At 27.7% G+C, this 16,606-nt stretch overlaps 1 protein-coding gene across 1 annotated transcript; it reads right to left on the reverse strand.

The window, feature by feature from the left end:
• Positions 1 to 1,931: 1,931 nt before the first annotated feature.
• Positions 1,932 to 16,144, reverse strand: LOC117178354 (facilitated trehalose transporter Tret1-like). The gene is made up of 7 exons (XM_033369785.1): positions 15,880 to 16,144; positions 15,004 to 15,136; positions 14,765 to 14,935; positions 14,538 to 14,686; positions 13,922 to 14,466; positions 2,071 to 2,206; positions 1,932 to 1,988 (listed from the first exon to the last, which is right to left on the reverse strand). The coding sequence occupies exons 1-7, from the start codon at positions 15,919 to 15,921 to the stop codon at positions 1,932 to 1,934; spliced, it is 1,233 nt and encodes a 410-aa protein (XP_033225676.1). The 5' UTR covers positions 15,922 to 16,144.
• Between the last annotated feature and the right edge of the window lie 462 nt (positions 16,145 to 16,606).

Consider the following 16,606-nt stretch of genomic DNA (forward strand, 5'->3'; position numbering starts at 1 on the left):
GAACTTCCGAAAACGCACTTTTCCGAAGGATTAAAAAAACTTGAAAAGCGATTGACCAAGTGTATAGAGCTCCAAGGAGATTATGTTGAAAAATAAAAAAAATTTTACCCCAAAAAAATTGTTTTTATACTTCAATCTAAGGACTTATTGAACTACTCTTGTATCTACTTCTATCTCTTTGTCAATATCAATCTACCTCTATTTTTTTAATTCTCTCTTCTCTATCTCAACCTATTCTTCATCCATCTTTGTCAATCTTTTACTATCTCTTTTAATCCAAATTTCTGTCTATATTTTTCAATCTTTTCTTCCATTTATGAATTTATCACATATCATTTTAAGACGTCTATCTTTTTCAATCCCCTTTTTTTATCTTATACTATCCTTTCTCTAGCAATGTCAATATTTCACTATCTCTCTGTCAATCCAAATTTCTGTCTATATTTTTCAATGTCCTCTTCCATATCTCAACGTATTACACACCTATCAAAGACTTTCATGTTCTATCCATTTTTCGATCTCAATTCACGTCTATCTTTTTCCATCCCCTCTCCTTAATCTTATATTATGCTAAGTTAATCAACGTCTATCTTACTCTACATCTTCGGCAATAAAAAATCACGTCTATCTTTTCCAATCCCTTCTTCTCTATCTAATCCTATCCATTATAAATGTACTCATTTCAATCTTTTCTATCTCTATTAATCTAACTTCAGGCCTATATCATTCAATCTTTTTGACAATATAAATTGAAGTCTATCTTTTTTCAATCCTCTCTTCTCCATGTTATTATATCCTTCATATATCTACGTCAATATTTTATTACCTCTCTTTTAATCTAAATTTTCGCCTATCTCTATCTCACTTTATACTTTATCTTTTCATGTAAATATTTTTCTATATCTGTTAATCTAATTTCCCGTCTATCTTTTTTCATTTCTTTGTCGATTTAAATGTATGCCAATCTTTTTCAATACACTCTTCTGTATGTCATCATATCCTTAATCTATTTATGTCAATCTTGTTCTATCTGTATTAATCTCAATTCCCGTCTATCTTTTTTCGATATTCTCTTCTCTATCTCATTGTATCCTACATCTACCAATGTCTATAATAATCTACTCTTTGTCATTCTAAATTCACTTATATTTTTTTGAATCCCCTATTCCTTTTCTCATCGCATCCTACATCAATTAACGTGAAATGACATTGAAAAATAGATAGAAAAAGACAGGCGTTGATAGATTAGAATAATATGAGACAAAAGAGGATTCAAGAAGAAAGACGGGATTTTAGATTTACAATGATACTATCGTGAAGATTCAAAATTATTCTAAAAGATCGGATCTCCATATTTCTTCTTCCAGCAGGGTTCCGCTAGGTCACTCACGGTAAAAGTAAGCAACAAGTGAAATTATTTTTTGGCATATAAGTAATTTCAATCAGTGTGGCAATCTAAATTCTCGTCTATCTTTTTCAATCTCCTGTTCCCTATTTAATCGTTTCGAACATCTATCAATGTCTATCTTTTCTATCTCTTTGTTCATTTAAATTTACGTCTATTTTTTCCAATCCTCTCTCCTCTATCCTATCCTATCCTTTATCTATCCACGTCAACTTGAACGTTTTATCGCTAGGTGACTAACGGTAAAAGTTGTCGACTAACGTAAGAAAATCAATTTCAAGTGTGTACGCGTATATATGTATGGACATCGCGTTGTTTTTTTGGTACGTGGTCAACGTTAAATTTATTTTTTAAATAAATTCCCTAAATTTTCGATAGATTCCCCAATTTCGAAGAAAAGATAATGATTAGCGTACTCAATCGCGATAGGAACAGATGATGTTATATGGATGCAAAGTGACCCATTGAGAGAGATAGAATAGTTCTATTTTTTCCGATCCCCCGATTTCTATCTTTTTCCATTTTTTTACTTCCAGAAGGGATATTTTAAAGTACCAAATCCTAAATTCCAAAATACAGAATCCTGTATTTTTAAGTACCAAATCGTAAATATCGTAGTACAAAATCGTAAAACGAAGAGGCCAAGTATAAAAAATTATATTTACCACAAATATCAAAATGGAGGTCAATGGAATCTCTGAGAGATTGCTATCGGACAAAAATTGATTATAGGCTCCAAGGGTTGTGATAGAAATTGTCATTCCCACTCCAGAGATTATGGCAGTCCTTCTTCTACCCAAACTGTCATTTCAACGGGGGAAAAATCCATTTTTTAAATAATTAGAAGATTGTGCGCCATATGCGCGCACTAATTATCTTTTTTTTTAATTGATTTATTTCATAACATTTTGTTATAGATTTTGCAAGAAATCTTATATGATCTAAAAAAGCTGTGTATGATTTAGGGAAAACCTCCATACAGTAGATAATGTAACAGAGGATAATCGTTAATTAAAAATACAAGTATATGTCAAATAAGTAATTGCATTAAATAAAGTCAAGAAATTATATGTATTTATGAATCCAAAATAAAACTAATTATATTTATCTTTTATTTATGATCTTAATTAATGATTATCCACTGTAGGAAGTTTTCACCTACAGAAGTTTCATTATTGTAGCGAGAAAATTCCATTAGAATCAATATGAAAGACAACATTTAAAAAAATTTAATTATACTTTTTTTAAATTAGCAGTATCCAACACAGTTATTTTAAACTTAAAAAATTTTTTTTAACATTTAAAAAACATAAAAAATACATTTTCAAGATATTTTTAGATGAACTATTCATCAAATTAGGATTAAATTCGACTATTTAAATTTTATTAGAATTTTCTAAAAGATTATTATTTTATATTTATATTAATTTTTTGTTAATTTAACTGTAAATTTGTCTTGTTATTTATGTGCATGATGAAACTAAGAAAAGTTCAACATCTATAATGTAACATTTTATTTAATGAAAATAGATGCATACAACAGTATTTCAATTTATAGTTGATAATTCTAGTAAAAATTTTAACTTCTATTTATACCTTGATCCTGTAATTTGAAAAATTTCACTTCAATAATTGACACCTTAGAAGAAAAACATTTTTTAATGCAAAGTTCAACTACTTAGTTGAAAGTGAAACTACTTTATTAAAAATTAATTTTTGTTTGCTTAATGATTCATCATTGCGATTTAAAAAATTCTTTTTTGTTCAAAATTGCACTATTTTGTTAAAACAATTTTTTTTGTAAATTAATTTTTTAACTGAAAATTTAACTATTCTGTTCGGCTTGAAATTTATCTTCGTAGCTGAAAATTCATCTGCTCGTTGAAAATGTAACTATTTTGTTTAAAATGTATCTATGTTGTTAAAAATTCATCTTTAAGGCTAAAAATTTAACTAAAGGGTTAAATATTTTTTCGTTGAACATACATTAATTTAGTTTAAAGTTAATTACTCTGCTTTAAAATTTTTACATTTGGTTGAAACATCCCTTTTTTTGGTTGAAAATAAATTTGTTTACTTGAAAATTTAACTATTCCATGTTTGGTTAAACATTTATCTTTTTCAGTCTAAAATTAAGCTATTTGGTTGAAATTTCTTGAATTCAAATTATTTTTTTCATCGAAAATTATTTTCTTTAGCTAAGAATTTAGCAATTTAATTTTGCGTCACAAATCTAATATTTTTGGAGAGGCATTTAATCATCTTGGCTGAAAATTCATATGTTTGATCGAAAATTTAACTATTTTGTTGAAAATCTATTATGTAGTAAATTTGTCTATTTTTGGTCGAAAATTTATATTTTAAGTTGATAATTCAACTTTTGGGTTAAAAATGAATTTCTTTAGATTCAAAATTCAGCTATTTGGTTGAAATTTTCTGTATTTCGTTTCAAATTTGTCTTTTGTGGTAGAATGTTAATCTTGTTAATGACGAAATAACATTTTTGTTTCAAAATTCATTTCTTTTGGGGTGATATTTAACTATTAGGTTGAAAATTCATTAAAAAATTAAAAAATTAAAAATTAGGTTAAAAATTCATGTACTTGTTCATTGAAAATAATTTTTTAACTGCAAATTTAACTATTTAATTTTTTGTGGAAAATTTATGTTTTTGTATATTAGATTAAAAATTAATTTTTTTGATGTTGAAAATTTAACTATTGGGTTAAAAATTAATTTTGTAGGTTAAAGATTCACTATTTTAATTAAAACTTGAGTTCTTTGCTTCAAAATGCAAATTTTTGGTAAAAATACGTTCTTTTTTGGTTGAAAATAAATGTTTTGACTGCAAATTTACGTGTTCTTTGTTTGGTTCTAAATTTATATTGTTTAGTTAAGAATTCAGCTATTTGGTTTAAAATTCATTTCTTTTGTTGAAAATTAATATTTTTAACTGAAAATCTTATAACTATTCTATTTTTGGTTGACAGATTTATCTTTTTTGATAGACATTTAATCTTGTTGGTTGAAAATTCATCTGTTTGTTTCAGAATTTAACTATTTTTGATTTCAGCGCTTAAAAAATGTAACTATTTTGTTGAAAATTTCCTTTTTTTGGTTGAAATGAATTCTTTTTTGTTCCAAATGAATCTTCTTGAGTAAGTTTTCGTTTAAAAAAATAATTATTTCAATTTAAATAATGCAATGAAAATATTATAATTTGTCACTTGTTAAAAAATACAACTTTTGATTAATAATTGAAAATCAAGTTACTTTTGCTCATGTCAAATACGAATTTTGATTCGGCTGAAAATATCTGGCTTTGGTTAAAGAATAAAACTCTACGTTAGTAAATGTTATTAACTGAAACTGAAAGAAGAAGACTTACTTTGTAAGTAGTACATGAAATGTTCATTTTTAACATCCCAGGATTTTTAAGACACTTTTTTACAATCGTGAAACCTTTCAACATCTTTCAGAAGCTTCAAAATTTTGATTTGCGAATATTTAACAATGTCTCTTAAACTTGATCGAACATTTATCAAAATTTTTAGTATTGCTAAATAAAAAATTTGGCTTTGAAAATGTCCACATTCATTTTTAAAATGTTAGGAAATAATTTAAAATATTTTGAAATCTTTGTGAATTTTTACTTCTAGTTTATTCATTTTTTAATGATTGTTATTGAATATGTTGTTTCCCCGGTAAAAAGCCTTGCATTAAAAGGTATTACAAATTTTAAATCCCTAAGAATGCCGTTTCTGTCCTTCGTTTTTTAATCCTCATTAGGCGGCGAAAATTAAAAGTTTCCAATCCCGTTTAAAGCCGATTTCAGTTGCCAGACGTAACCTCTATTATTAAAAACCAAATTTTCGTTTGAAACATTAGAACGCGCTCCAAAAACATAAAATGTGCAAAATCTAGTAGGATTGTATACAAGAATACATATCTTTATCGTAAAATGTTTGCTTTGTTCAAATATTATCAATTACAAAAATATAAAATCATGATAAAAAATTCAAAAAAATATTTTTCACCAAAATCTTATGTGTGGGAATTAGTCCAGAGATCGTAAAATGACTGGTGCTATGTTTTAAAAAGCTTTTTACCTCATTATTATTCGAAAAACAGTAAATGAAAGTGAGAAAATTTGCTAAATTGAAAGGGATTAAAATTTTTCTATTTCTTGATTGCTTTGTGGTGTTCAGAAAAATATTTTCGGCACTAGGTACAGAAAGGAAGTCAATTTAAGAGCTAACTTCAACTGCTGTGGTGATTCAAAACGGGAGGACAAAAACGGGATCCAGAAGTATTCAATATTTCTCACGTTACCACTGGATGAATGAAATTTTTCAATACTTTTTAATGCAAGCCTGATGATTTAATGCGAGCTGGATTACTCAACGACCTTGGCGCGTGGACTCAGACAGCTTAGTAGGCAACAGAAGGGATAACGCCTTGCTACGGACAGAGTTAATTTGACTAATCCTTAAGGGCATGTGACATAGCTAAATACCTATATTACCGACCTCACTTTATCAGCTCATTGAATGGTTTTTTGAACCTAAGAACTTTTTTTGCAAATAAAATATCGAGCTGAAACTTTAGAAAATGTATTAGAGTACAATAAAGTACGTTTAGGTACTGCAGTTTGGTAGGAACTTCACTGAAATTTATTTTATCTTTTTTCTGAACCTCGACATTTTTTGAACGTTTGAACTTTTTTTATACATAAAATATCGGTCTCAAACTTTGAGAAATGCAAGAGCCGAAAGAAAACTACGTTGAAGTACAAATCTTAATAATAAAAGATGTAAAAAAAATGTATTTCAACTATCAATTCCATCGGCATCAGCCGGTAACGTTGTACACAAAAATTCGAACCCTGGCGGCCACTAGACGAGGCTCTAGAGGGTTCGTATTTTCGTGTACAACGTTACCGGCTGATGCCGATGGAATTGATAGTTGAAATTCTTTTTTTACATCTTTTATTATTAAGCTTTGTACTTAAACGTAGTTTTCTTTCGTCTCTTGCATTTTTCAAAGTTTGAGACCGATATTTTATGTATAAAAAAAGTTCGAACGTTCCAAAAATGTCGAGGTTCAGAAAAAAGATGAAATAATTTTCAGTGAAGTTACTACCAAAATGCAGTACCTAAACGTACTTTATTGTACTATAATACATTTTCCAAAGTTTCAGCTCGATATTTTATTCACAAAAAAAGTTCTTAGGTTCAAAAAAACATTCAGTGAACTGAAAAAGTGAGGTCGGTAATATAGGTATTTAGCTGTGTCACATGCCCTTAATATGAAATCTCTAAACGATATTGTCGATTTCGATTGTCACACTACTCGATTTTCATTGCTGTATGCGTGAGACACGAGTTATGAATGGGTTAGACAGAGTTGGAAAATATTGAGAAAATTGTCACGATTTCTCGTTCTTTGATAGCTACACGCGTGCGAAAGGGACACTCGTGAGTCACCGTGAGTTAGACAGTAATGGAACGTTACACGCGTTTTCTTGAAGTTAAATGATCCCAACGGAGCTGGCTTGATCTGCGCTTGCTTGGATTTGAGTGACGTTTATTGGCTACGGTGCGCGTCTGTACTTGATTTTTAAATACGTACGCGAACTAGAGCCAATGAGCGACACACAGTTCAAGCATGCGCAAGTATTTTTGGATCACTGTTGGGAATAATAATCGAATCAAATTTCGAGGTCGATAATACTTATCAACGCTTCTGATTTACCACCACCTTTCCACCCGTACCACTGCAATCGCGATACAGGGCATCTGCTTGTTATTTATGATCGAATTTTTATTTCAATTTAAGCCTCTCTGCTTGTTATTTATGATCGTATTTTTATTTCAATTTCGAAAACGACATTGTAAAGCCTTCAAAGCATTTACACGAGCTATCTGGACCATTAAATATATCTACCTGAGTGTCTGCGGAGAATTTCTTTGAGCTTCTCAGAGCCTTGAGAATTTTTAGCATATACTCTGAGATTTCTATCGGTAGGATTAGTATATCTTTATATATATTTTTATATTTCTATGACGCATGGAATTTGTTATTAAAGTCCATTGCTGGTGGAAAATGCGATAACAACCTTTGAAATTTTGAGATTAGGAATTAATTTTAGAATACAAAAGCGAACTGCTGGTCGCAGAATTAGATAATTTTGGCCACTTTACTGTAAATTTTCCGTATATATCTACAACAATCAATCAAATATTATTTTTTGCTATGAAAGGTTCCGAAAATGTACTACAAAAATTGTAAGAAAGTTAAGCTTTTACTGAAAATTTTCTTACAAATTACACAAAGATTTCATTCAAATGTCTCAAATGTTTGGTGAAAAAACAGAAACTAGTTTAATCAGGATTAAAATAAAAAATAGCTTTTTATGTTTTCATCTTACGTCTTTTTGATAAATTTGTTTACTGCGAGCAGTTCGCAGTAAACAAAACATTAACTTATAACTAAAAATACACCAATGTTACACTAACTTTACTCAATATCAGAAAAGTACCATTAAATTCCTTGCACTTGACCTTCACAACAAAACAGCTGTATAAAATGTATAGGCTTCCCATGTTTTATGTGCTTTTAAACAATATATGGTTTAAGAAATGTGGGATTGAATGAATTATGTTCAGGTTTATGGATGTATCGGGTCTTCATATTTATATTTCTAACAAAAAACACAAACTTTCAACAGAATACGGGAATTTTCAAACACATAATTCCATTTTTAACTAAAAAAAAATTAATTTTTAAACAAAAATAGAATAATTCAGTTTTTAGTATATAAAACTTGATATTCAATAAAAAAATGAAATTTTCTACAGGTTATTTAAAATTTTAACCAAAACAGGCGAATCTGACAGCAAATAGTAAAAGTTTTAACAAAAAAGATGAAATTTCAATCACAAAGAGTAATTTCCTATTTAAAAAAAATATTTTTTAACGAATAATAGAATTTCTAACTAAATTAATTTTCAATCCAAGTACAATAATATATAAAGTATTCAAAATAAGATAGAATTCACTTAAATTCTGGCAGGTTCTACACATTATATAGCAGAAACTTTCAGCGATTAACATTTTTTTACAGTAAATTATGCAAGAAGTTTTTTCTGATATAAGAAAAAAAATGGAATTTGGACATATATGTTAAGAATAATAAAAAACAGATTAATTCTTTAACCATAAAATAATTTTTAAGAAAAAAGATGAAGTTTCAATTAAAAATATCAAATTTTAAACAAAAATAGAATAATTCAGTTTTTAGTTTATAAAAGTTAATATTCAATCCAAAAAATGAAATTTTCTACAGGTTATTAAAAATTTTAATTAAAACAGATGAACTTTACAACAAATTGTAAAAGAATTGACAAAAAAGTTGAATTTTTAATTAAACAAAAATTTTAAAAACAAATAATAGAATTATCAACTAAATTAATTTTCAATGCAAGAACAATATTATAAAAAGAATTTAAAATAAAATAGAATTTACTTATAACCAGGCAGGTTCTACACATTATTTAGCAGAATCTCTCAGCGATTAAAATTCTTTTATAGTAAATTATGCAAGACGTTTTTTTCCGATCTGAGACAAAAAAATCGAATTTGGGCATCCATGTTAAGAATAATAAAAAACAGATTAATTTTTCACCCATAAAATAATTTTTAACAAAAATATGATGTTTTAGTTAAAACAGATGAACTTGACACCAAATAGTAAAAGTTTTGACAAAAAAGATGAATTTTTAATTAAACAAAATTTTCTAAAAAAAATAATAGAATTATCAACTGAATTAATTTTCTCTGCAAGAACAATATTATGAAAAGAATAAAAAATAAAATAGAATTTACTTATAACCAGGCAGGTTCTACGCATTATTTAGCAGAATCTCTCAGCGATTAAAATTCTTTTATAGTAAATTACGCAAGATGTTTTTTTCCGATCTGAGGCAAAATAATCGAATTTGGACATATATGCTCAGAATAATAAAAACCAGATTAATTTTTTACCTATAACATTAATTCTCTACAAAAAAAACTATTAGTTTTCAACCAACAATGATATAATTAAAATTGTCCTTAAACATTAATTTTTAACAAACAAAAAAAAAGGAAAATAGTTTAATCAGATTAATTTCCCTGTTTAAAAAGACGGTTTAAAAAAATTCTATTTTTAACAAAAAGATCAATTTTTTTAAATATCATTTTTCTATAAAAAATTGTATAATCGACTTTTCTCTTAAAGAAATTAGTTTTTCACTTAAAAACGAGTTTTCCATGTAATAATAGAATCCTCGAAACAAAGATGAAATTTCAATTAAGAAGTTTATTTTTCTGCCAAAAATAACGAATTCTCAACAAAATTCTGAATTTCTAAATACTGCATCAAAACAGATAAATTTATTTCCAAATAGTTCAATCTTTAACGAAAAAAGATCGATTTTAAATCAAGAGGATTCATTTTCTACCAAAACATAAAAATTAAAAAAATTTAATTATTAAGTAGAAAAGGTCAATTTTCAATTTAAAATATCAATTTTCAACCAAAAATAGTAGAATCGAAATTTCTTCTAAAGAAATTTGTTTTTGACAAACTGAAAAGGATTTTTTTTAAATAACTTAATCCTTAATGAAAAATATTAATTTTCAACCAATAATATTACGTTTCTACAGAAAATTAAGAATTTTCTACAAAATCTAGAAAGTTTCAAACAAATATATGATTTTTATCTAAAAAAATATCATTTTTTAACCAAAAGTAATATAAGTATATTTTATCATTATAGAAATTAATAAAAAAAAAAGAAATTTGAAGAAAATAATTGAATTTCCAATAAAAAAGGTTCGTTTTGAACCGAAACAGATGAAGCCTTAATTATAAACTTAATATTGAAATAAAAAATAAATAGTTCAGTTTTTAGTTTAAAAAATAATTTTCAACTCAAAGAAGTGCAATTAAAAAAAAAAAGCTGAGTTCTCTACCAAAACAGATTGCAATTAAAAATATCAATACGTTTTTAACCAAAAATGGAAAGTTAAATTTTCACTTCAATAAATTAATGTTGAAAAAAAAAGAAATGTCAGAAAAATGGTTGAATCCTAAATCAGCAAGAAGAATTTTCAAACCAGAAGATTAATTTTATATTAAAAAAGATGAATTTTCAACAAAATCCATACATTTTCAAACAATTAGTTAGATTTTTAACTAAAAAGATTAAACTTTAATTTAAGAAATTATTTTTTTCACCAAAAATTTCATAGTTTAATTTTCTGTTAAAAAAAATTAATTTTCAACAAAAAAAAGTGTTATAAAAATTATTTCAAAGGAGATCGAATCCATTTACTATTAGGCAGATTCTGCAATTCAAGTCTTTGAATCGATCAGGAAGAAAATTTTGTTGTTTTTAAATTAAATTTTAAGATAACTATTTTTTCTTCATAAAAAAATTCTATGTTCAAAAGATTAATTTTTAACCGATAAGATTAACGTTCTACAAAAAAGACGAATTTCGAATTAATTACTTAGTTTTCAAACTTTAAGGGAACAGTTTTTAAAAATTTTTTGTTGAAAATGTCCAACAATTTAGATGCATTTTTTTTATGTCTTGACTAAAATTGTTTCGTGGTTAAAAACTCATCTCTTTGGGTAAAAACTTGATTTTCTTACTGAACATGAATACAATGAAAATGTATCCCTTTAAGTTGAAAATTCAACTACTTTGTAAAACTTGCTTTTTTGGGTGGAAAACTCAACAATTTTGTAGATATTTTTCTTTTTTCTTTGTTTGTTCTCGAGCTTTGCGCTCGATAATATATGCATATATACATCTACAACTGTAATTTGGTAGTTGTGAATTATCTTTTGTTAAAGCTCCTTTGTTGAGGACTCAATTATTTTATTTAAAATTTGTATTTTTTATTTGCATTCGACTACTTAGTTAAATGTTAAACTAAATGAGTAAAAATGGATCTTTTTTGGGTTGAAGATTCATCATTTTAGTTGAAAATTCTTTCTTTCTTTAGTTGAGAATTAATCTTTTTTGTTGAACATTTCTCTAATTGTTTTAAGGTTGAACGACCTTTTAAAAATTAATAGATTCATTATTTTATTTAAAAATGTATCTCTGGTTACAAATTAAAAAATTTTTCTCGAAATGAATTTTTTTATTCAATTCAGCTGTTGTTGTTTTAGAATAATCATATTTTTTAGTTTTTGGTCGAAAATTTATCTACTTATTTAAAAGTTTAACCATTTTGTTAAAATGTTATATTTTGAATGAAAAAGTAACTATTTGATTGAAAATTCTTTAATTTTTTAAAACTGAAAATTAAACTTTTGCATTTTCAGTGTAAACGGTTTTGTTAAAAATTTAGCTTTTTAATGAAAGATTTGCATTTGACACCGAATAGTTTAACTTTTAACCAAATAGTTAAATTTTCAACCTGCAAATATAAATTTTAAACTGAATGGCCAAATTTTCAAACAAAAAAGATTAATCTTTAACCAAAAAGAGTTGCATTAAAAAAAAAAGAATTCTCAATGAGAACGTAGTGATGGATATCTTAAAACAAGAAGTAAAGCTTTTCAACAAAATATTAAAATTTTTAACTAGAGTTGAATTTTCGAACCAGCATGTAAATTTTCAACAAAGTAGTTGACTTTTTAACCTGAAAATATGAATTGTAGATAGAAAATGTAATATTTGATATTTCAGCGAATGCAGATGCTGTCAAGAGATGCTTTGTAAAATAAGGAAATGAATTTTCAATCATAAAGATTAATTTTCTATAAGAAATTCGAATATAAACCAAAGGTAGCAAAGTTACTTTTTTACACAGACAATTAATTTATTTCCGAAAAAAAAAGAATTTAAAAAAAATAGTAAATTTTTTAACCAAAGCGACGAATTTTTAACTAAAATTATGAATTTTTAACTAAAATTATGAATTTTTCAACGAGAAAGACGAATTTTAAACAAATAAAGAATTGCCTGTTAGGAAATTAAAAAATGTATCCCACTTCTTAAACTTTTACGTCAAAAGACTATTTTTCTGTAAAACAGTTATAACACCTTAACCCTCCATCTACCACCAACAAACAAATTTTTTACAACACCTTCACCCCACATGATAATTTTTCAAATAATTATTTGTTGAAAGTGTTATTTTGAATGCAATATTTTATTAATTTCAATGTAATTTGAAATATAATAATTATTATTTTAATTTTAAACAAAATATTTATGTTTTTCATAAACTTTAATGTGATAAGTCCAGGGGAAAGTGGGAGACTTAACTAAGCCCGATAATCAAAAATTGGCAGAAATTTGCCTTACCAAGTAGTGTAATGATTTGGTATAAATCGGAATAATGAAACAGTTATCACTAAAAATTTTATGGCATTGAACGCATGAACTAATGTTGGGGAGATTTAACCAAGATTTTCAGGGAAGAGTTTACCAAGTAGCAGCAAGCTTATTACATGTGTTTTTTAACATATAAGGTCATTGTTGATTATTACAATGCGCGTTCAAATATTTTACTAAATTGATTTATGAAAATTGTGGTGTAAAAATGCAAAGTTCATTATTTAAAGAATATGATTATCATCAACGTGAGCTATAAAATTGTAGTGAATGCTATTCATTAATATTAGATGTTAATTAATCTTTGATAAAAAAAAGCTCATTTGGAATAAAATAGTTCATTTTCTACCTAAAAATAAAGAATTCGTTGAAATCCTATTATAAAAGATTAATTACAGTTTCAGATACAGAACTCATCCCTTCATATCTTGTATTATTTTATACTAATATTTTGTAATATTCATTGAATATGTATAACATAGAATAGATAGGCTTTTCATTTATTCTTTTTCATAAAAAGATAAATAGGCGCGCGCAAGACTACTGGTAATTTTTAAAAATGCCGTCATTCTGTTAATAATTATCGGATTGTGTTGGTTTTGACATAGAAATACTCATGAGTCTTTAGCGCTTCCAACGAACATATTATTTATTAAATTTAATAAATATATAAACTTTGAGGTGAAAATCTCAGTTCTAAATTTCAAAAGAGACCGAAATGATCAATATCAGTTAAGTTCTTATACATTTAATTATCAAATATTCAAAATTCAGATCGATTGGTTAGTATTAACAGCAATGGCGACCATAAATAAACAAAACCAGTCGATCTGAATTTTGGATATTTTACAATTAAATGTATAAGAATTTAACTGCTATTATTCAATTCGGTCTGTTTTGAAATTTAGAACTGATATTTTCACCTCAAAGTTTATATATTTATTAAATATAATAAATAACATGTTCGTTGGAAGCGCTAAAGACTCATGAGTATTTCAAAATCCAACACGATCCGATAATTATTAACGTAATGACGACAGTTTTCCATGCGCTAAGGCCGTTGTGCAATGCGGACGCTTAATTGGATATTGGAAAAACTTCCGTGATACCTTACCTGGAGCTGCTCAAAATTTGTGCCAATTCACCAGAAATTTGAAGGATTCCAATTATCACAGTCACCAAAAGAGCATTCTGAGTAATTCCAGCACTCGTGATGACTTTCACAGCATAAGCACTAATTACATAGATTCCACAAAATTGTTGAAAGAAGAAGAAACTATTAAGGATTAAAAATGGCTTCCAGACTTCCGGAAGTTTCATAATCGAGACTAGAAACCGAAAATTCAGCCACAATTTTTGAAAAACTGATTTGTTTACATTTTGACCCAATCCTGAGTCTTGGATATTCATTACTGAATTATCCTTATCCCTAGTTCCTTTTTCGCCACACTTGTTGTACTCAACCATATTGATAAATTCGGTCTGAAATGCTTCAGTTTCGGTTTTCAGTCCACGAAGACGTCGGAGGGATTTTCTGGCCTTCTCCTCCTGATTTTTGATGAGGAGCCATCTGGGACTTTCAGGAAGAAAAAGAGTTGCTGATAGTGTTGATATCACTGAGACAAGGACTGAACAACCAGCCACAATTCTCCACTTTTCCTAAATTCAATTAGAATTAACAAATTGGAAATGCAGCTTTTATCATTAATTTAAAGATGTTTTCGGAATACCTCGATAACATAGCCGAGAAAATATATCAACAACATTCCCAAGGAAATAAAGAGACTCGAGCAAGAATTGAGAGTTGGTGCAAGTTTGATGGTCGTTATCTCTGATATGTAAGCTACTCCTGGAACGGTGCACAATCCCATTGCAAATCCTGCAAATTGAAAAAAATATTGACTGATTCGGTTTATTAAATTTTTTGTTCTGAATTTGAAATCATATATGCAGATACCTGCAACTACTCTGCCTGACAATAATTGAGACACATTGTAGCTTGAAGCTATAAGCGTCCACCCTAAAATGTTGGTTAAACTTCCGATTGAAATTGCTAGTCTTCTTCCAAGGGTTAGGGTATAGATGCTTGTTATGCAACCAAATAGCATAAATATTGATGGAATTGATGCTGTAAATAGGAGCATTTGAAGTTTTTTTCATTTTTTAACTTGCTACCTTATAAGAGAAAATTCTTACTAAATAATCTTGATTGCTGATCTGTTAGATTAATATCCATTGTATTGTTTAAATAAGGTAGGGAAATAGCTGAATATCCGACTGTCATTCCTGTTGGCACTAAATTAATCAGTGCCAGAATGCTGAACATGATCTGAAAATAATGGAATATGCTGATAAAAATTCATGTTTGCCTTCAAACTTTATTAAATTGAACATTTCACAACTTTTATTAGAAGAATTTTGATTTTTTTGGTAAAGATATTATACCCAGGGTGAGACAGTAAAGAACAATTTAGATAAGGTTTTATTAACGGGGCATATTGTAACTTAAGAGTAGATGTTTGATGTTTTTATAATGAAAATAGTAAACAGAAAAACTAAGGTTTCAAATTTGTCTGAGGTATGTTCGTTGTAATTATCAATGACAAAATAAAAATTTGAATCGTTTTTAATGTTTCTATTCTTCGAAATAAATCAGTTCTGGTTCCATTTTGTTTCAGAAAGTTTTTTTTTTTTAAATTAAACTTAATTGTTTTCTGTGTAATAAAGCAACATATCGATGGGTAATACAAATATTAGGCGATCTTTCTGCTACGAATAAGCATTAGACTAACTTCATTTAGCTAAGTTTTTAGGATTTCCTATGAATTCAAAACTCCAGTATTTTTTATTACAGTATGTAATGCAATTCAGACTCCTATAAGTTTTAAAGCCGAGAATTTAAAAAGATTTTTATTTCTTTTGACACTTCTACGTGTTTACTAAATTTCACACAGACTGAAGTGAGCCTAATTCTTAACGGTGACGAAAGGAAAGCCTATTATTCGTAGAACCCATCGACATATAGTACATAAAATAGATTTTTTTAATTGGGATATAATAGTTAAAATTTACCTGGTACGCAGTTTCCCTTTCGATGCGGAACATTCTGCGCATCTTCCTATTCGCACAATCGTTTAGGTTGAAGAGCCAAGTTTATGTGTTCTTTTTCGTTTGTGTTACGAGCAATAACATTTATCTTGTGTGTTTTTAGTGATGTGGAGCAAATAATTTGGATTATCTTAACTTTGAGCGAGAGCAAGTGTTTTCTCCAAGGTTACGTATGACTTTCAACATTTCTGTTCTAGAGAAGTTAATGATATACTTATTACTATACTAAAGAAGGCAAAGCAGCAGACTGGTAGACTTCAAGGAGATACTTTTGAAAACGGACACGCTGCCGGCTATCAATCGTGACTATAGGTCATCATTGCATAATTGTGTGGTTTCTGTAAATGAACACTAGTAGATGAAAAATGATCTCTAGTGTGAGACTGATACATTATCTTAATTATGTTTGGGTGTCCATTCAACTATTTTTGTATCAAAGAATGTTTCGCCCAGTAAACTATATTCCCATGCTCCCATGGGAATATAGTTTTGGACAGAATTTAATTCATAACCAGTTCGAATCATTCCGCGATCTATGTCCGAATTCATCCAATTGCGAATAAACAAGTTTGATCCGGCTGAACCAGTCACCACATAAACAAGTTCAGTCCACACCAATTCGAATCTAATCCAAAATCATCTTTTAATCCCTGGAAATTCTTAAACTCAAATCCAAATTAATCCGGGGCAA

Source organism: Belonocnema kinseyi, chromosome 1 (assembly GCF_010883055.1).
Source record: "Belonocnema kinseyi isolate 2016_QV_RU_SX_M_011 chromosome 1, B_treatae_v1, whole genome shotgun sequence".
In the NCBI taxonomy this organism is placed as follows: Eukaryota; Metazoa; Arthropoda; class Insecta; order Hymenoptera; family Cynipidae; genus Belonocnema; species Belonocnema kinseyi.